General features: G+C 31.3%; 2 protein-coding genes across 4 annotated transcripts in view; one reads left to right on the forward strand and one right to left on the reverse strand.

Moving 5' to 3' along the window:
• The window catches only part of LOC148301593 (myrosinase 1-like), a 37,813-nt gene extending 34,503 nt beyond the window's left edge, over positions 1–3,310 (forward strand). For all 3 annotated transcript variants that reach the window (XM_088273055.1, XM_088273054.1, XM_088273056.1), the window contains exon 8: positions 820–3,310. In XM_088273055.1, the coding sequence (XP_088129181.1) occupies positions 820–1,048 (229 nt within the window). In that variant the 3' untranslated portion in view covers positions 1,049–3,310. The remainder of the gene's footprint in view (positions 1–819) is intronic.
• LOC148301594 (facilitated trehalose transporter Tret1-like) overlaps positions 1,220–22,609 on the reverse strand; it is a 30,126-nt gene continuing 8,736 nt past the window's right edge. The window contains exons 2-3 of the mRNA XM_088273057.1: positions 2,328–2,725; positions 1,220–2,212 (exon numbers count right to left, since the gene is read on the reverse strand). Of these exons, the coding sequence (XP_088129183.1) occupies positions 1,220–2,212; positions 2,328–2,725 (1,391 nt within the window). The remainder of the gene's footprint in view (positions 2,213–2,327; positions 2,726–22,609) is intronic.

Here is a 22,609-nt window from a genome sequence, read left to right on the forward strand (position 1 = left end):
TTTATTCATCGAGTTTTCTTTTGCGAAGATTACCCGGTTTTTATCGAATTCCCGGATAATTGCGAGTCCAGTGTATTTAATTATTTTTTACAACCTTTTTATTCTTTTTTATTCGACAAGTAAATTTCATAAATTAATTTGAAACATTTTAAACTTAAGTACATTATTTTATACATTATAATTATCAATTTGATATGTGATTAATATAAAATAAAGCTTTGGAAGACTTTAGATTTTCTTCGGAGTTTTGTTTAATTTAATTATTACTATTGGAAGACATTGTGTTTATCATAAAAGCTGGAAAATTCAATAAATTTAATAACTGTTTCATATTTAATATTGATAATTAATAACGTTGAGTCATTCGAATAACTTTTTTTAAGTCCACATAATCACACTGAAAATGATAATATTCCTTGAATATCATTTTCTTTCGTACAACCACATTTTGTGTAGATCTAAGCGTTTATCGTCTTGCTTGAAATATATCTTTGGTGCGTAACTTTTGGCTACTTTCTGGAATGTAATTTGGCGACTGCACAAACTTATTTCATTATTCTTACTACGGTACTACAATATTTCTAGACAGATGCGAGCAAAAACTAAGAAAATTATGAAAGTATCTTCAAAACAAACAAAATATCGGCGATCTCGCCATTCGAATTCACTGATAACGTTATTAAGGCACCGTATTTAAAATTGAGCTAATCGTTTAATACGAGATCACAATATTTATCAAGACGTTACACCGCCTACATCCATAGTTCTTAGTCCTTGTTTCCTTCGTGTTATTTCACTCGATGAATTGATTTATTTCAGAGAGCGATTCGGCTTGTACCACGTGGACTACACGAACCCCAACAGAACGCGCACGGCTAAGCGCTCCGCCAGGGTGTACAGAGACATCATCAAGAACAGGAAACTTCCCGCAGATTTTGACCCCACGGACTTCAAGGTGTTCAGCGGAGCTGCGGGTCTAGCTTCCGCTAGTCTCGTCGCTCTCGGAGCCTCGCTTATCCTCTTCGTCACTTCTGTCGTCCGCTTCTGAGATGTTTCTCTTCTAGCTTTAGCGTATATGTAACTCTGTTGCGATGTATTACAAACTTCAGTATTTATTTGAAAATAAATTATTATTATTATTAATAGAAAAAGTATTTATACGCGGTAGACACGCTCCTCGAGTAGGCGCGCGTGAGAGGTCGCTATCCCCGAAATAAATTTAGACTTTGGCCGTCTCCATCGCTATAATGTTCTCTTCGTTCTGCGAAATATCGCTATCGCTGTGCGCGACTGCGAGACTAGTGTTGAACCGAAGATGATGCTGAATGTCAACGAATGATCTACCTTTTGTTTCGGGAAGGTTCACACATATGTATATCAAGCCGATGGAAGAGCATATGCTGAAACTCCAGAATGCTGTGTAAGTTCCGAATCCATCCGCTATAACTTGATAAAGTTTCGTCACTGCAAATGTGGAAAATCCCACAAAAATTTGGAGAACGCTCGTGGCGTAGGATTTAATGTTCGTCGGAAACATTTCGGACGTGACAGCCATCGGCACTGTAGATAAACCGATCGTGTACGCTATAATATATATAACTATGGCAAATATCGGTAATAGGCCAACACTCTCCATGTTCACACCTTTGTAGTCTTTAAAAAAGAAATAAGCTCCGATAATGGCGTTCAGAATACAAACACCCAAGGACGATACTATCAGCAACGGCCTTCGTCCGAGCCTGTCGACCAAGAAGAAGGACGAGCCGGCCACGAAGAGTTGCACGCAGCCGAGAATGATGGAGGCGTCACTGGCGGCGATCTTCCCTTCGGCTTGACCGAAAATGGTCTGCGCGTATGAGATGACTGCAGCACTTCCGCACACTTGCTGCGTGGCGAATAGAACTAAAGTTATTTTTAAGGCCTTCCTATTGCCTACGTCTCGAATTAGATCTATCCATTTTCCTCTCTCTTTCATATCTTCTTTGACTGTCATTTCTATTTTCTTCATTTCGTGAGATATGTCCGTCTTAGTTCTAAGTCTCCTCAGGGCATCTTCGGCTTCGGAAAACTTTTTTTTCTTAACGTAGTAATACGGCGATTCTGGCAACCACAGAAACGTGAAGAAGAAAACCACCGGGATGCTTAGATTAAAGCCTGCCAGAGCAGTCATACTGACGTAGGGGCCGATGCAGTACTGCAGCAGTATACCGAGCTGGAAGAGAAAATAAGAAAATGTTCATTAATGGAAAATACCAAAATCATCACAACGGATTAATTAAACGGTGTTTGAAAATATACACCGTTTGTATACCGTAAAATGTAATCACCTTATTCATAGCGGTGATAAGGATGGCCAACGACCCTCTGACCGCGTCGGACGATATTTCGCCAAGGTACATAGGCCCCACGGTGTAGATAATCCCGTAGCCTATACCGGCTAAGAGTCTGGATACATAGAGCTGCACCACCGAGTTGGCCGTGATGACCAGGATCCAGCTGATGATGTAAGGCACCGCGGCCAGCAGCATGGTGGCCTTGCGGCCCAATATCTCGACGAGGTAGGCGGCGGGCAGGGCGCTCAGCGTGGAGAACAGGATCATGAGGGACGCGAGCCAGGAGCCCTGCCCTGGCGTGATGGGGATGGGGGAGTCCTCTGCCATGAGCGCGGGAAGGGTGGGGGACGTCCACCCGATAGCCGTGCCCGCTGACGCCATTATCAGAGTAGCTGTAACATACAATCGTATCGCGCTTCAGTATTTTATAATAAGTTCTACTCCATCCATTTATTTGTAGTTTTACAAACATTTTTTCTAAAATGTAAAAAATAATGCACTTTTTACAGATACTAGTACCTACCATATCGCTAAGTTTCATCGAAAACTAGATCAGATACATAGATGGAATAATCAATTAGCGTAAAAAAAGAACAGGACAGCTCGGTGAATAACATATTTTTTTCTTCATATCTTTTCGTGATAATTTTTCCCTTTTATTTCAAAACACTTGAAATTTCATGACTAATTAATTCACCTGTAAATAATATTTCTTTAATACCCGAAAACTAATTATGTGTACATAGTCTTATCATTAAAGTAATACTATGTAAATGTTTACTTTATTTAAATGCTTTATAAGATTACCAACGGTTAATTATTACATACCGTATGGATACTAAATATATATAAATACTTACTTAAGTCCAAATGTAAATAATTTATGTGATATATTAACTTATAATCTATTTAGTTAGCTATAACAAGAAAACTATCTTTATAATATTTAATAAAATGGTTACTACTGTGTAGATAAATTTGAGTTTTATTTATAACTAACATTTTTACCCTGCTTCGCTTTAATTTGGATTTTAGTATAATTTTATAGGTGTCATTTTTTAAGTTTATTTAATGATACAAAAATAAAAAATGAATTTTTTTATACATATATATATATATATATATATATATATATATATATATATATATATATATATATATATATATATATAAATATATATATATATATAAATATATATATATATATATAAATATATATATATATATATATATATATATATATATATATATTTATATATATATATATATATATATATATATATATATATATATATATATATATATATATATATATATATATATATATATATATATATATATATATTGCATATTTCTCTTCCAAGACCTAGGCTCTTCGGCCCCTAAATTTGGCCTGTTTTTTTTTTAAATTAAGTTTTCATTTATATGTTCTTAAAATTTCAAAATATTTGTAAATGAATTTTCATTTTTCAATTTTATTTATGAAATAAAATATGTCATGCTTCGAACTAGTAAATATCTTTATAATAAATCTAGTCTAGAAGGCACTGAGACATCAGTCCAAGGAAATTTTACATGCGTTTAAGTATTACCCACCTACGCAACTTTATAATTGATATAAATTTAATGATTATACTACAGAAATACTCGTATGGTAATCTGTGGCCATTTGAATTTTAATTATTTTTCCAGCAGGATAATGGAATGTTATTTGTTGCATAAAATATGACATCTTTGCAACGCATATTAGATATGTATTATGTCTGATAATTGAAAAACATTTTTTTTACTGATTTTCTTATAAGCGTTAATGTTAATTAAATATAAGAATATAAAAAAATGATGAAAAGCGATTGATGAAGGAACACAGTAGAAACTTGTATTTTATTTTATTTTTGATACAACTTTTTTTTATAGGGACCTGGCTTATGAAGTGAAGATCTATAAAATCACAAGAAAATCATATATGGATTTGTGGTCTTCATTTTCCGATACAAATGTATTTTAATTTACATGTATACCATATGTATATGTGTGTGTGAGTGTGTGTGTGTGTGTGTGTGTGTGTATAATTAGCATTGGTGATATTATTCATACTTATTTTGAATGTAGTGTTCTCGATAATTTTATAGATTAATATTTACTATGTAAATATTTAATTTGATTAACCTCAAGAGATTATAAATATGATTATATGATATGTACTTAGTCATGTCTCTCAAACATATTTTTTGCGATACTTTACATAACATTTTTATGCCGAATACAGTAATAACTAATAACTGCAAGGGTTTCCAAGTCAATTCATCATTCGGGGTGAATAGAAACACTATTTGATGTTGTTAGGTATGTGTAATGAATATGTTTAGTAGTAGATTATTAAACGTTTGATTTTCAAACCTTCCTATAACTTAGCTTTCGTTTATTAAATTCACGTACCTTATGACCTTTTTCATAGTTTCTCAGCAAATTGCTCATTAATCTATGACAGTGGCTTTCTATGACGAAATTGTATTATTTTTATGAAAAAAATAATCACTGCAGAGCAAAATGCAGCAAAATTATAAGGCTATTTTTATTTAAAAATAAAGAAATAAAGAGAATCGTTACTTTTTACCAATTTAAGACCATCTAGTAAAAATATAAAATTGTGAAATCGTACACTTGTATAAAATACATTTTACAATTTTACTTTACAAAAATTAGGTATCAATATGCTTTCGAACATAATACATATATACGAGTATATATATTTTATACTGCACGATACTTACATATATGTAATTATAATCTTTTACTTATAATCCTTATAATACTTATAATCTCTAAACCTAATAATATATTACCTTGATATTTTTTATGGTTTTCCTTCATTTTTAGCAAAACACTTCTAGGTTGACTTATTTGAATTTGACAGCTATTGATTGATTTTTTAATTAGTAGATAATTACAAAATTTGCGTTAGATCTTTTAATTTGATTTCACAAATTAAGGCATTAGCGAATGAACTATATAAAGCTTAACTTAATCTGTATGAATTATAAAACATATATGCTAGCAGTACTTATTTTTAATCCAAGGAAATATATTCGCACCTCAACAAACGCATCTTTATACAATATATTGTATAATGATATTCGATGTCAGTTGTCATTTTTCGTCAATGTTCGATGTGTTTTAGAGAAATATTTTTGTACTAATATTTGTCAAGAATGGAAAAAGGGAACAAATGATCTGTAATGATGTTATTGAGACAGTAGAATAACAGAAGAAGAATGACATGAAATAGCGTTTTGATCTTTGATAGAAAACATAATTCTGTAATTTATTTTAATTTAATTTCGGCTTGATTGTTATTTTAAGGTAGAGTTTGGCATTTTATCAATTTGTTAATATACTATGGGTGTCCCGCCTTTGAGTCTACGATAACGGCAAAATATCAGATTTAAGATTTGAAAGACACGAATTTCCATTAAAAAGCGATAGCGAACTTATCAAACCATGATTCTATAAATGTTTACGTACGAATATGAAGATATCTAATTTTATAAGGTGTTTGCGTCACATGTTGCATTCATTCATTGTACAATCGCAACATACTTTAATTAAAATCGTCCACATAATATTCTTTCGTGAAATTCATACACATAATCACCGGTACTACTTAAAAGCAGGTCATTGTTTCACCACAAAAATGGTAATAAAATATTTATGTTAGTTTGGAAACGATACATACATATCGCTCGTTTCGCGAACGGAGTTACAACTCGAATTTCGTGGTATTCCAAATGTTTTTATTAATGCTATAATTTTTTTAAGTAGTCATATCGCTATATTAATTTATAATAATTTGATGGAATGATATCTTGCCAGTACTTAAATTTATAATAATATTTTAAAATGAGGATGTGATTTTATTCAAGATTGTTATTTAATTATTTAAAAATCTCACTTTATCCTTCCAGATATAAATGATTTTGCTGTCGACGAGCGATAAGTACTCTTATATTTTAATTTATTTCTTGAAAAGGCAATATTCAATACCCACATGGTCACAGCTAATCATAGTAAACGTACATACATAATACCATGCGTATAAGAGTAGCAATGTACGTTTACTGATTTTATTTACGATTCAATAATTTAAGGATTTGTCCTCTTTAGGTATATGGAGCGAATACCCGATTTCGCGCTACGATGTCCGTGTGTCCTTAGCTGGTACAACATCCTGAAAATGGTGTTTATTTTATTTTTGGTGAGTTTAAAAGAGTTATATCGAAACCCGCGAATCTTATACACCGTACATTGATAGAACCCTTTAAACTTTCAGGAAAAATTTCCCGTGTCCTTTATGTTTGAATTTTCGCAAAAAAAATCGACCGCTCGCGTAATGCCCGTGTATTCGTTGAATTACCGGGGTAAGAAGAAGGAGAGGAGGTGTCGCTTGAACGAACTCTAATGTTCTAGCTGATGTATCTGTATTCATACCACATAATCTGTGGATTCACCACAGCTTAGCTTCCGGTTGATACTGATAACTTTTGTGTAAAGGCCCGTAGAATAAAATGTAAACACAATGATATGAATGAATTTGAATGTTTAATGGACTCTTTTTTATCCTCTTTACTACATCAATTGTAACAAATACACAATTGGCTTAATGCGACTGTTTTGCTAACAATGTCTACTTGCGTACATCGTTAATAATACAAGTGTACATGTAGTTTTATAATGTACGAGCTCATGCATGTTATTCTAAATCAGTTACCCCCTCAGCGACTCGACGCGCCAAGTCCAGCTAGGTCAGGGGTGTATGTTATTTGCGTACACTCGTGATTCCTAGTATACTGCTACACCTATGCATGTATGTAGATAATGTTAAACGGTGTATGTGTGTACATACAGTTTTTTTAACCCTTTTATTACCAGTATCACTCTTCAAAATATGTTAAAAAATATGATCAATAAAATTGTGTATTTTGTATATTAAGAGCATTGTTAACATTGTGGTATGGTAATATAACACTCTCCTTGTGACTTGTGTAATACCACTTTTAAGTGGTATTACACAAAGTGAATTATAAGAAGAGTGTTAATAAAATTGTGAGACAATTAGTCAGAAATTTTGTGTAATCCTTAATCGGACAAAGATGTGCTGTAAGATTTTTTAAATATTAAATTGACAGCAGCAGCAGGAAATTTATTTTAAGATCCAAAATACAATACGATTTACTTCAAAATACAGAAATAATGAAAAAAATACTGTATGATCTTATTTATTAAGGAGGAAATTTTTAAACAATAAAATAATCTTATTACTTGAAAAATATTTTTAAATGGTTAGAAGCATTCATTGTTTTATTATTATTTTTTTTTTGCACAAGAAGTCTTTACGTTGGGTGTGGAATGGAGAACATAATTTTAGTTATAGTTTTTTATTGAGCTCGGTAAACAATACCAAGGATATTTAATATAGTACTGCATTGACTGTCTATCGATAAACTTTGTTAGTTTGGTCTGTTCATAATTTTTATACGACTATAAGTTCCTGAACTCCTGATACATACATTTGCATAATCAATCCTAAATACCGAAATCTTCTAGATTTATTGCATTCATTGCTCATACTACGTTACAAGAGATATTTTGTCCTTCAATCCTGTAAGCTCCATGACCTAATGAAAAAGAGGAGCAGCTTGTTAACGGACTTTTTAGTTAACGGATATGTGTCCCTGAACATTTTTTTTGTATTAATTTGATACGTAAAAAAAATATTAATTGAATATTAAATATTATTAATTATTCCATTTGTCGAATGTTATGGAAGATAGTTTCTACTTATGAGGTTACACAATCTAACCTTGAGGTCATGACATAAGATATACATATAATAGTGGCAGGGGAAGTGTTCACCGAATGCCGAGATATCTTTCACGCTCGATATCTATACAATTTCAGTAAAAACTCGATTCCATTAAAATAGAAACGAATGATCTCGTTTGACAATGTACCACTTGACGAAATTTTCAATGCATCAATTGACCGTCAGATAAGTAAAAATAATATTGATGTGGATGACCAAAAAACACATTTTTCCTGCTAAACTAGGATGAAGCTTTAAGTTTTTATCAATCAATCAGAAACCACAACAAAGATTCGAAAATCGACAACTCCGAATTTATTTTATTAAAATTAAACACTTGAATAATCCACTTTATCGATTTTTTTTTAATTTTTATTTACGACTAGTTTCGAAAACGACAATTGTTTTCATCTTCTGGTACAAATGAAAACTAATTGTTTTAATTTGTACCTGAAGATAAAAACAATTGTCGTTTTCGAAACTAGTCGTAAATTAAAATAAAACTCGATAAAGTGGATTATTCAAGTATTAATTTTAATAAAATAATCATGTCATTCCACAAAGTTAATGCCGAATCAATAAATAATATAACTTCGTATTTAGTGACATTTGTAAGTCAAATGAAGATTTTTTCATTTGTTGCAGTTGTGCAATTTCTACTATATAAATATCTTTGAATATCGGGATTTGAGATATCTTTGAAAACGTTGTAAAAGTCTACATTTATATTTTCTTACATTCATACATATTAAAATTCTCACATTCTGCACAGTAAATTATTATCTAATTCCAGGACAGTTTTTTAAGTTTCATGTCATACAAATGTTTACGTATCCAATCATTTTGACTAACATTGAACATGACGAGTTTCAGGGGTCACGGTCACTTAAGATGACCTAAGTATTCAGAATGTACATAAAACGAATTACAAATATACTTCGTAGTATAGATATGCCTAATGAGTAATCGTAATTTTTTCGGCTACCCGATTAAGATTCGGTGCTTGGCATTCATTTTTTTTGTTATTATCAAAATACTATCACGCTTTTTGTAATTCGTAACAGTGTATTTTGGGATTGGAGAATATTTTATAGAATATGCAATGAAAGCTACTTGAACAAAGTACTTCATAATATAATCAAGTCCTGGGAATGCCACGGCGCGATCCGGTTGCAACTCTGTAGGAGTTATGATATAAATAAATACGGAAATATATCTATAAATAAAAATGTATATGTTCGCTTTTTCAAAATCCCAAAGCTATTCACCGATAGCTTTGAAATTGTTAGAGATCGTTGCCTTCAAATACGCGCACGTTTAAATAATTACTCGTATTTGTGGGTGTTTTTAGCTGTGACATGTAAAAAGGCACAAAGGAAGTGCCATCTGTTGAAAGTAACAGCAACATGCGCAATACTTAACATTGCTCATGGTAGAGTGCTTGCTTCTTAACTGTCCTAAATTAATTTTTTTCTCTCTTTCTCTTTTAATTATTTTCCATTTAACTCGAGTGAGCACGAGCAACGCCTGGCCGGGATACAGGTAGTTTAATTACATACATATATGTATATTGAAAAAAAATAGCAATTGCTCTGATTAAAAACAATGATATTTTGATGGTTTGAAATAGTGAAGTGTAGTTTTTAATCAATGAACACAATTCGGCTGTCCAAATTTAAAACACAGTAAGGGACGTTTTTTGTAATACGTTTTTTTTGCATTTTTGGACTAAGTAGATTTTACTTAGTCCAAAAATTCATAAAAATAACGTACTACAAAAAAATGTCCCTTACTGTGTTTTAAATTTGGACAGCCGAATTGTGCTAGTGATTTAAAATTATACTAAAAAATATCAGGGTATTTCTTTCAATACGTGTATAAAATAAATATAGTATCGCAATACTTTAATTACTACACACAAGTAGACAAGAAAATAACTGATTTAAGTTTAATTTTAAATCGCTGGAGCTATTGTGTACATGATCTATTAAGAATTGCTCATCTCTGTTTCAAACTATCAAAATACTTTTCATTTTAATCAGTAACCTTAGCGAACGAAAGATACCAATCCAATTGAGACCTGATTCGATTCCAAGTAGCCAATATTATACAAAGTAGTTGTGTAAAATATGTCGGGACATAAATAGGTTAAAATAGAGATACGAATGCCAATACCCATCTATCTATCAATGCCTCTTTTTGTTAGTTAGGTATATGCCTATAACGTTACTTATTTTTATAAGGGCAATACCAGATAGGGAATGCAAACACCGAAAGTTATTATGTACATACAAAACTAAAGGAGATAGCGGATTGATTTCCGATATTTTATTTGTGATACCAAATTTCAAACACGGTGTGAAAACTGTGATATGAAACGTGGCTTTTTAAGTAATAACAACATTAATGATATTATTCGGTCTATTAAAGATAAATATTACTATTTTTTCATATTATTCAGGTATTCATGTAATATCATTCATTGATTCGGCAGTTACTTTGTGGTAAAAACTATCCATTTTTATATTAAAATTTTACTTATCAAATACCAGTATTTCTTAAAATATATTGAGACACCTGTTTCGATGGATTCCGGTGTTTAAAAATGATTCAGAATGCATCGAAACACGTGTCACAATAGATTTTAACAAATAGTGGTATCTACTCAGTAAAACTTAAATAAAAAATTCAGTAATATTTGAGGTTTTGAAGCATAAGGCTGTTTCATCATGTTTCGCTAATATAATACATATTTTTTTTTATAATACTGCATCAATTTTATACACCGACCTATGAATGAGGTAAGGTTCGGAAAGATAGTTTATAATTAATTACTCGTGTAAATAGCTTAAAAAATATTTACAACATTTTAAGTGTCTTCCATATTCTTATTCATCTTTGATGAGATGTCAAAGAATATGTCAAATTTGAACATTAAAAAAGTTCAGTTCTGAAATGTTATAACATTTTAGTGAGTTCAGAACTAACTTTCTATACTTATATTATCAACATTGCCTTTAATGAAATATTTGCAGTAGTAGATAAAATAAAGCAGAGAGTAATCTTATTATAATGTAAATATTACTATTAATAATAAAACTTTCCTAACCATAAAAACTTAGACGGTACTATAAATTTGTGTTTCCCAAACTCTTCGAATTTGTTATACTCGATTCAGTTAAATATGAAATTAAGATAAGGTATATTAACATTATAGAAAATAAAACAAAGAATTATGAAGAATTAACACAGTAAACTAAACTGTCAAGACCTCCATCTAACCACAACAATATAATGTAAATCAGTCACTTAATGTATTAATTGTTAATCAAACACAGATTTTATGAGTTGTATTTTATTGTTAAAAACCACATAACAATTAATATTGTGTATTTCGTTTGAAAATGCCATAACTAGGACCAACAATTGTTACAATATTAATTTGATGTGTTTTTTTAACAATAAAATACAACTAAGTCGACTCATAAAATCTGTGTTTGATCTAACAATTAATACATAAATTAAAACGGAGTTCTACAAATTAAACACGAAATCAATAAATAAATCAGTTACGTAAATTCTACTTCACAGTTTGGTGTGTGTTATTATTTTCGGTGACATGGATTATCAGCTTACAATGATTAAAGAAAACACTTCGTTTTTTACCACTTGAGTTTTATTATAGACTACATGTTTCAGAAGATAAACTTCCATCATTCAGGTCTGTATAATAACTCATTATACAGACCTGAATGATGGAAGTTTAACTTCTGACACATGTAGTCTATAATAAAACTCAAGTGGTAAAAAACGAAGTGTTTTCTTTAATCATTGTAACATGTCTTACCACAAAGTTGCCGAAACAATAAATAATATTATCACCTTCGTCTGAATTTGTAAACAAAATCGTTTGATGCCTTCAAAAGCTAAATCTAAAAGCTGAAACCCCAAGCTTAAACCTCATTTTAAACAATTGTAAACCCAACTACACAAAAACGTAACTAATCAGATCTTTTATTTATTGTTTCGGCATTAACTTTGTGGTAAGACATGTTACAATATTTAAAGAAAACACTTCGTTTTTTACCACTTGAGTTTAATTATAGACTACATGTTTCAGAAGCTAAACTTCCATCATTCAGGTCTGTATAGTAACTAAAATATAAAATATAAAATTGTTCTATAAATAAGGATAGGGGGAAAGTAAGGGGAAGGGGTTAGTCAAGGAACGGAGTTTGAAAACAAAGGAAAAATTGAAAGCAATGGCGAAGAATTTTGAAACAATATATTATTTAATAAATTATTATTAGAATTCAGGTTTTTTTGTATTTCTAAATTTTATATGTAGTCTATAATTAAACTCAAGTGGTAAAAAACGAAGTGTTTTCTTTAAATATTGTAATCAGATCTTTAGTTGACAACCTAGGGTACCACATTAAATAAGTACTAGCAGATAACAGTCGATTATCGCCGACTACTATATGCTAGATTTACCCTTTGAGGCTATACATATTATATTGGTTGGCTCTATAGCCAACGTTTCTAGCGTTGTATTGCGATTAACTGTTTCAAACAGCTTAAAAGATTTTTTGCTTGGTTGAAAGAACCTGATTTAAAAACGTTGAAACAGCTTTTACGTCTATAGCCTGACCGCGGGGCGTGATCGTGAAAATAAGTCTTCCATTACAAGAATCTATTCACTAAGAGAAAAAATACATACCTTGGATATGTTTTTCTTTATAAACAAATTCGCATTAGTGTTCTTTGATTTCTTTCTAATAAAAAAAAAAAAATTCTCGTGAGAGACCTTATATGTATGTGTTGAGGTTATCATAAAATATATATAAATCATAAAAATATTTAATTTATATTAAAGCTTAAAATTGCAACTAATATAACATTTTATTTTTATTAAAAATATCAAGTTGAGAACTTCTGTTCTTAGATAACTTTACACATCCTGTAGCTTATCGTAAAAATAATAAATTATGCAGTACCTACAAATAAATATGTATAGACTTGTTTAATTAAATGAAAATAAAAATATGTTTGCTTATTAATTGGACTACTTAAAAAAAATTAAACTGAGTTTGTCATAATATTTTTTGAACATTTTTGTTTGCACAAATACACTTCAAAAATGCACTCTGAATATTCAACGAATGCGTTCATGTAAATTTATAAAATTAATTGAATTCACCGCTTTATGAAATTTACATTTAAAGTCTGAAAATATTGTTTTTATCATACTTTCATACATACAAACTACCTGACTAAACCACCACGCCGCTTTTCGCCTCTTGTACATTCATACATACTCGTACCTACGCGCCGATTATTCCTACTACTGACCTGACCACTTTTAAGTATTTGAAATACTAACTAACTAACTAACCATCACGCTTCCCCGCTGGGCTGGGCAGAGAGAATCGAACGCCACACCACTCTGTCTTTGCAAACATTCTTTGCCTCTTCTACATTCATGCATCTCCTCATACATACCCGACGATTATTACGACTCCTGACCCGGCCGCTTTCAAGTATTTGACATACCTGATTGTGCCAAGTTTTCCTCGGTCGTCCTCTGCTCCTTTTTCCAACTACATTCGCCCCATAAATTTGTTTAACCGTTCTTTCTTCACTTCACTCATACGTTCCATATATCTAAACCATCTCAATACACCTTTCTTAATTTTATCCATAATGCTTATCTCAGCCTTACATTCTTTCCTTATTTCATCATTCGAACATCTATCAAACATCGTTTTGCCACACATTCGTCTGAGGGATCGTATTTCGACTGCATTCGGTCTGCTTCCATCCTTCTTTTGCCAACTCCATGCTTCGCTTCCATACATAAGGGTTGGAACCAGAACTCCGTTGTGTACTGCCAGTCTAGCTTCCGCTGATAGATTTTTATTTGCTAAAACTGATGAAATACTTGATCAATAAATAAATAACAAATGCTTATTAATAATCAATGTAATGTAAATATAAGTTATATGCATTTTTTATGAATACAGTTTTAATATTATTTTAAGATTTTGTTGTTGAATTTTACTGGAGAATTCAGGAAGTCATTGAATAAATAATGTGACATACAACTTTGTTTTGCTATGTTATGTGAATAAGAGAACAGTATACTTACAGGGAAGTCGTAACAAAAATATTCCATAATAACCTTTCTCCGAAATGGAATTCAGTATTTCGAGGGCAAAGGAACCGCTAAAATTTCTTATTGTTAAAAAACCGCAAATAAAAAATTGAAAAGGGAAGATGTAAGGTTTGTAGGAACGAAGAATGCCGGAATTCAGGTAGGTTTGATTTTAGGTATTCAAACATAAATGTACCTGGTCTGGTCGTGCGCAGAAGACATCTATCGATTTGATGTTGATGACGAAATATTACAAATTTAAATACCATTTTTTTTTAGTTCCGGGAATACCATACTGTAGCACTAAACATTAAGAGGGTACTTACCTAAGTTTTATGTAAATAGGGGAACGTACATCATTTTATATCTTATTCTAACTCTTATCTGCACCCAATGGTGCATAGGGCACTGCGTCATATAAACACAGTGTTATTTGATCATTTTAACTCATGAAGGAAAGGTGATCAGCCCTCCGCTGCAGGTTACCAGTCCAGGGTAATATTGAATAATTATTTAAGTGAAAAAAACACTTATATTTATTTGACCCCACCTGAGAATCGAACCCGCACAAAAATGGGGACAAAATAAATATTATCGATCTTAATAAAGTTTATCATAAATGTAAGTAAATATCACTTTCAAGGCGAATCATCGATCTTGCATATAGGTAAAAGGGTTTCTGCTAAATAAAAGCTTTCGCAATTTAAAATAGATGGCTGTTGTGAACATGTATTTGGACACGCTCAAAATGTTGTGAATTAAGTAAAATGATTTATTTAAAGCAATTTTTTTAAAGTAATGAAATATTGTTGATGTCTATTTGATTAAGAAATGTATGTTATGATATTATGCAGTTTTATAATACTTATGTATACGACAGTTTAAAAAAAAGTGAAAACCTGTAACTGGAGTTTTATTTTTATTTTTTTGATTATATTTTGTTATTTTTGTAAATATTCTGTTGGTTTTTCGATAAATAAATAAATAAAAACAAATCGTAACCTTTTTAAAAATATAAAGTCAGTGTGAGAGTCAGTCACATATTCGAAATTTTGAAATGTTATTGTCATGTTTAACGGTTTATCTTGAAAATACATATTGAATTTTATTATTTATTGATTCGGCATTAACTTTGTGGAATGATATGATTATTTTATTGAAATTAAACACTTGAATATACCACTTTATGGAGTTTTATTTTTATTTACGACTAGTTTCGAAAACGACAGTTGTTTTCATCTTCTCGTACAAATTAAAACTGAAAATAAAAATAAAACTCGATAAAGTAGTATATTCAAGTGTTTAATTTTAATAAAATATTGAATTTTATTGACTTCTCTAAAAACTTTGCAGAATCCAAATTTAACAAATCCCTGGTTATCCTATCGGTGCCTGGCGAGAAAAGATAGGTAGGTAGTCGAGTAGTCGGCTGTGACGTCATGGATACAACAGCTTTAATGAGCGAACTAGGAATAGTTTTACTATGTTCCAAGTATAGATGCTGGACGTGCCTTTGTAAGGATTCGGGTCCGAAACATTTTTACCTTTCTAGGAAAAAGTAGGTAGATAAAAATAAATTATTGTATATATTTGTCTAGTCGTCAATGGTTTTCGTTAACAGTTTACAACCGTAAATGATAAAAATATGCTAAAACGTGGGGTTTTTTTTAAACCATATTCGAAGTTGTGTATGAAGATTACATTACTACGAGGTCCGAAAACATTGTTGAAAGAATACGGATCTTTTTTAAATAAAAAATAATACGCTTTGCTCTATAAATTAATTGTATTGAAATCATGTGATAATTGTAGTAAAATATTTGTATGTCAATGAGTATGGATTTCTTTTTCATTGAAACGTCTCACAGATGGATGCGTTACAATGATTTTATCATAAAATATAACTTTCAATATATTTTGTATAAGTAATTCAAGGCCTTTTTAAAAATGCATCGTCTCGAAAAAATATCGTTTATAACCTAACTAACTAACTAACCAACCATCACGCCGCTTCCCCGCAGGAGTAGGCAGAGAGAATCGAACGCCACACCGCTCTGTCTTTGCAAACATTCTTCGCCTCTTCTACTTCATGCATCTCCTCATGCATACCCGACGATTATTACGACTCCTGACCGAGCCGCTTTCAAGTATTTGACATACCTAAAAGTGCCAGGTTTTCCTCGGTCTTCCTCTGCTTCTTTTTCCAACTAAATTCACCTCATAAATTTGTTTAACCGTTCTTTCCTCACTCATACGTTCCACATGTCCAAACCATCTCAACACACCTTTCTTAATTGTTCGTTTATAACCTATTATATATTAATCATTTATTTACGTCAAATAACTCCCTTATAAGGAGTATTAAGAATCAAACGCTAAATAACTATATTTTGACAGATATATGACGAGTCCGTGCATCGTAATAAAAGGTTTTGAATTATTTTTGGATAGTAAAAAAAAAACGATAGTTGAATAGATGATGATATTAGATGACGATAATGATAGTTAAAACCCATCCTGCAACTGTTCATAATAGAGAAGATTGAGGATCACAGAAGGGTTGGAAAAGGCAGCTTTCCTGGCTTCGGAACATTCGAGAGTGGACCGGGATGAGAGGTGTGAAGGACCTGTTTCGTGCTGCCCAGGACAGACAAGATTTCTCTCAAGTGATCGTCAGTATCGGGGGGACCCAGCAGAACACATCAAGAAGAGGAGAAGATGGTTGAAAGGGGTGTAATAAGTTGAATTATCTTGCAACATTTTGATTGTGTCCAAATACTTGTTCACAAAATCTGGATTATCTTTAATTACAGGAGTTATTTTCATGTTATTTTTTGACATCTCATCAAAGATGAAGAGGAATATGGAAGTCTGGTATGTAAGTATAGTATATATTTCCAAGAATTTGAGTAGTGTAGTTGTCAATAATGGGTAGAATTGGTGAATGTTACACGTGTGTTAAGTGATCACTTAAACCAGCCTATGACGGTCGTCAGCCCCGTTAACGCCCAGACTTCCATATTCTTTTTCATCTTTGATGAGATGTCAAAAAATAATATGAATTTTCTTGGTTTAAAAAACTAATATTAGTAATCAAATTGTATAAAGGACGATAAACTATTCATATACCATTTTTTTTTGACCATCAGAAAAATCTTGAGACAACTATGAATCCCACGCACTTCCGAATTGGCATTGCCAACATGAAACGAATTCCGTTTTTGTCGTTTTACATGTTGTCGTTTTAGGCGATCGACTCGTGTTCGAAGGTAACGTCTAAACCTCTAAACCGAGCACCCCAACTGCCAACTGTATTTATCGCATCCACAAACGTTCTAGCACGTTTGCACCAATTCACATTATCGACATATTCATCCAATATATACGAGTGTGTATGGATCCCTTTGGCAGTGCTACGAACACGTTGTTCCAGTATATATTTAGACGTGATTGACTGAAAAGATTTTTACGCCACTATCGTAAACTATAGTGCCTATTCTTAAACATCGGTTAAATTAGACCGAATAAAATGATGTATTCTGGCTATTCCACATTTTATTACGTTCGTGTATGTTTTATATAAAATCTTGCTCAAGAATCTATCTCGCCAAGCTAAGCCATAAACATATATGCGCGCAATAATCATACTATTGTGTTGCCGTACACAATGAGACACGAGCATCATTCACAAAACCAGTTCTGCCGTACCTGCGACTTAAAGCTTTTAAAATTTGTAATGAAATATCCATACATAAAACAAGAGAATAGATCTTCCCCACCTTCCTACTCTAATCCAGTTGAAATAATCATTTAACTAGTAAATATTTTACATTATTTTATTAAAACACTCCCCTTATCATCCATTGTTCACTTTGAGTAATACCACTTTTATTACAATACCACAAAGTTATCAATGATTTTAATGAACAAATGATTTAGTTTGTATATGTCTTTTTGCATAAAATAATTACAAAAGCAACCCAGATTCGTTTAAAAAAAGGAATAACCCGCAAAGCCTCTTATCTTAGAGGTTTACCAGCAGGCAGGATAGTAAGGATTGGGAAGGTAAGTGTGAAAAATACATTTGGGCACATTATTTTCAATGGAATATCCAAAGACATTTAGAATAATTCTATATTTCATGCACTTTTTCTATGATTTCGTAATTTTGACTACAGTAAGTTTGACAGTTGGTATACATATGAGTGCCGCCTCCGTAGTGTAATGGTCAGTACGCTCGGCTACCGTTCTGAAGGTCCCGGGTTCGAATCCCAGGGAGGGGGGTCAAATAAATATAAGTGATTTTTTCACTCTAATATTTATTCAATATTACCCAGGACTGGTACCTGAATCGGAGGGCTGATCACCTTTCCTTCATGTGTTAACGATCAAGATAACACTGTGTTTATATGATGCAGTGCCCTATCCACCATTGGGGTACGGATAAGAGTTTGAAGATACATATGAGTACAAAAATTTGATATTTATTTTCCATTCCCGACAAATATAAGATGAAAATTTATATATTTGATAGCTGAAAATGTCAAACACATGCGATACCTATAAAAATTGATGCCTGATGGCAAAAATTTAAGGTAGGTACGATGATAGATCAAAGATGAGCAGCGTAACGGGTATGTGTTTATTTATTGACTTTGTTATTTCAAAAATAATATTCAATACTTATAAAAAGATCTATATATGTTTATAAAACCAAGTGCATCGTAAAAGAAATTGAGGTATGGAATTATTTCAACTTAATATCCAAAAATTGTTTGATATATGGTCATATAAACAACTATTTTATTCCTAATAAACAATATTGTTCAGTTTTCGATTTAAAATCAGTATCATTATGTAACATTTATCATTATATATCATGACATATTTCGAACCAAAATTTCTCTTTAAATTACTGTACATTATGGTAGTTGCGAATTATTATAGTATGTAACTCGTTAATTTTACGTATAGTTTGAAGGGATAACGAAAGCCCTTTAAAGATCAACATTTAACATCGCTTTAAAATTTTAACCGATGTTGTAGAATAGTCAGTCACCTACGTATGTAAACTGTTGGATAAATTTAGAAAATAGAAATAGTGACTTCCTCTTCGCATTGCTTCACTGCGCTGCCAGACACTGTTATGAGAAAGAATATCTGGAAGAAGTAATGAAGGGTATACGACTATTATTACTTTTATTTATAGTAAAATTGTCAGTATGCATTAGGGTCTGTAGTCGATATTTAGTTATTATTAAACATTGGGATGTATGTATTCATTAGTCACAACGTATAGGTGTAATGTGTAAGGTGTAATATATATATATATATATATATATATATATATATATATATATATATATATATATATATATATATATATGTATATATATATATTTACAATAATAAATAATAATAATATTTGATATATGTATGATGAAATTACACCAGGAAGAGTTAAGGATATATCAAGATTTTTATTGAATAACAAAAATGAAAAAGTCTATTTAGGTGGAAATATGAATGTCTAGATATTTACAGAGCTTACTACCTGTCAATGGCAGGTTAAAGAGATCACTTTGTACACTGTGTAATATTCACTATTCTATCCATGACAATCCATAAACAGTACTAGATGAGATATACCCTAATACTAATATCACTTTTGTCACTCTTATTAGCACCCGAAAGTGCATACGACAATGCATCATATTTATAGATAGACACAATGAAAAGGTGATCAGCCTTGCACTTCAGGTATCAGTCCAGAGTAATATTAAATAAATATGAGAGTGAAAATCATAAATGTTTATTTTCATCTCCTAGGGAGTCGAATCCGGGACTTCCAGCGCTGTAGCTAAAAGCACTGACCTATACCACGGAGGGGGACAGAAAAAATATTATAAGTGCAAAGAATTGTCAATAGATTTCAAATAACAATTTCAATTGTGTAAACAACATTAAAGCAGAAATATTATCAACAATAAAGTAAAATTATGGTGCTAAAATCACGTTTTAATGATAAGACGTTTTAATTGCCTTCCGGCTACATTTTCTTCCGGAATGATTAAAAGACATTGTGATTTAAAACAAAGCTGTTTTTGTAATTCGCTTTTGAATAAAACTTGAAATAAATATTTTTTCTTGATTTGTTTTCGCCCTAAACATTGAGGATTAGTATCGCAGGAAAAGGGAGTTAATATAATGTGTGTTATTATTTATACAAACACTTCTTTGTAGGTACTTATAAATTAAAAAAATATTACGTTTTTTCCAACTTGCATCATTGATACTGCGATTTACTTTTCTATATTAGAACTACAGATTAAGGAAGGTTGCCTAAGAAAATTTGGATATACGGAGCGAATGGATGACGAGAGATTACTAAGAAAGTATATTTGCAAGTGAGAATGGGACAAGGAAGGCTAAGAAATATTTGGCTCGATTAAATCAATCATAATTAATCATATCTGTTCTTGTCAAAACTACGTAAACGGAGGGCATGTTGTGATTAAGATGTATAATGTTAAGGTATAATATATCTAGAAAAAGGCGTGTGCGTTCCATCCTCTCCACCTACCCCAAGAGAGAAATTGGGTATTTGTAGTAATGGAATATAGTAATGACACTTTATTTGACGGCAGAAGAAAAAAACAATTCATCTGTTACTGCATGCATTTAAAAAAAATAATTGAAAAGTGAAAAAATTATGTAATAAATAAACAGTTATTATTTTAAATTAATAATAAAATTTAGGTTTTTTAAAAATATTTAAAAAAAATAAAAGATGGTAACAAATGGTACTAAATATAATATAACGGCAATAAACGAGTAAGGAAATATAGCGGTGGAAACCTCTGCTAAAAAAACATTTGAAAAACAAAATTCGACGAATATTTATGAGTTGACTTGTGATAAAGAGTTAAAATATTGTTTTAGTATAGAAACAATGCGATTTTATAATCAATATAAATATTTAAAGAGAAAATATAACATTATAAAAATACGTTTGTTAAAACTTTTCGTTTATTTATGAGAAAAGTAAACATGTAGCAATTTTAGTGTAAACAATAATTATAATTCCACTTGACAATTCCGATCATCTTACAACGTTGTTACCGTAAAGTACCTATTCGTGTATTGAGTTTACCTGTCTGAAAATGGTTGTATCAAGGAAAACTTACGTATATTATGAAACACTTTATAAAGAATTTGTTTTGTAAATGTGTTTGCACTTTGTACTTAAAGAATTTATATTTATTCACACTGTCACAATATTAAAGAATTAGATGGATGAATTGAAAATATATACATGACGATATGCGATGAAATGGTTTGGAACCCAACCTATGTGTAGTATTTTGAAAAAATAACCTAGATTTAGACTAATTAAATTATGAATAAAAAAAATTAAATCCATTATACTAAACAAGGTTAATTAATATAACTAGTTTCTAGTGGACTGCTGAAACCGGATTATTTCATTATATACTTTTATGAGTACATTTAAACATCAGAAAAAAGTCAAAAATTGAACTAACTAACAAACGTCTTTCCCGGAGGGGTAGGCAGAGAAAATAGAACGCCACACCACTATGTCTTTGCAAACATTCTCCGCCTCTTCCACGTTCATGCATCTCCTCATATAACATGCCCGCCGATTATTTCAACTCCTAACCTAACGCTTTTAAGTATTTGGCATACCTGGTCATGCCTAGTTTTTCTCGGTCTTCCTCTGCTCCTTTTTCCAACTATACTTGCTTCGTAAAATTGTTTTACCGGTCTTTCCTCACATATTCGTTCCACTTGTCCAAACCATCTCAACACATCTTTTTTAAATTTTTATCGATAATGGTTATTTCAGGTTTGCATTCCTTCCTTATTTCACTATTCGAACATCTATCATATATCGTTTTGTCGCACATTCTTCTGAGAGATCGCATTTCGACTGCATTCAGTCTACTTTCATCCTTCTTTTGCCATCCTTTTTTGCTTCTATTAAGGTGAATTAAGATAATACTTATAATACTAATGATACCCAATTTAACAAAACGATTTTCTATTCACTATTGCACGGAAACAAGGACCTTGAAATTGAAGGTTGCTCTGATGTATGTAGGTGCAACAAATCAGCCGTGATTAACTGTACAATGGATATGTTAACCTTTTTATTATATATCGTAGGTATGTCTGAATGAACTGCTGCTTTGTGTTTTATTTTTATATTTTAACAATTTAAATTCAAATCTGACGGTT

The sequence above is a fragment of the Brachycentrus maculatus genome, unplaced genomic scaffold (assembly GCF_059751285.1).
Source record: "Brachycentrus maculatus isolate JH-2025_06_01 unplaced genomic scaffold, ASM5975128v1 h1tg000537l, whole genome shotgun sequence".
NCBI classification, from domain to species: Eukaryota; Metazoa; Arthropoda; class Insecta; order Trichoptera; family Brachycentridae; genus Brachycentrus; species Brachycentrus maculatus.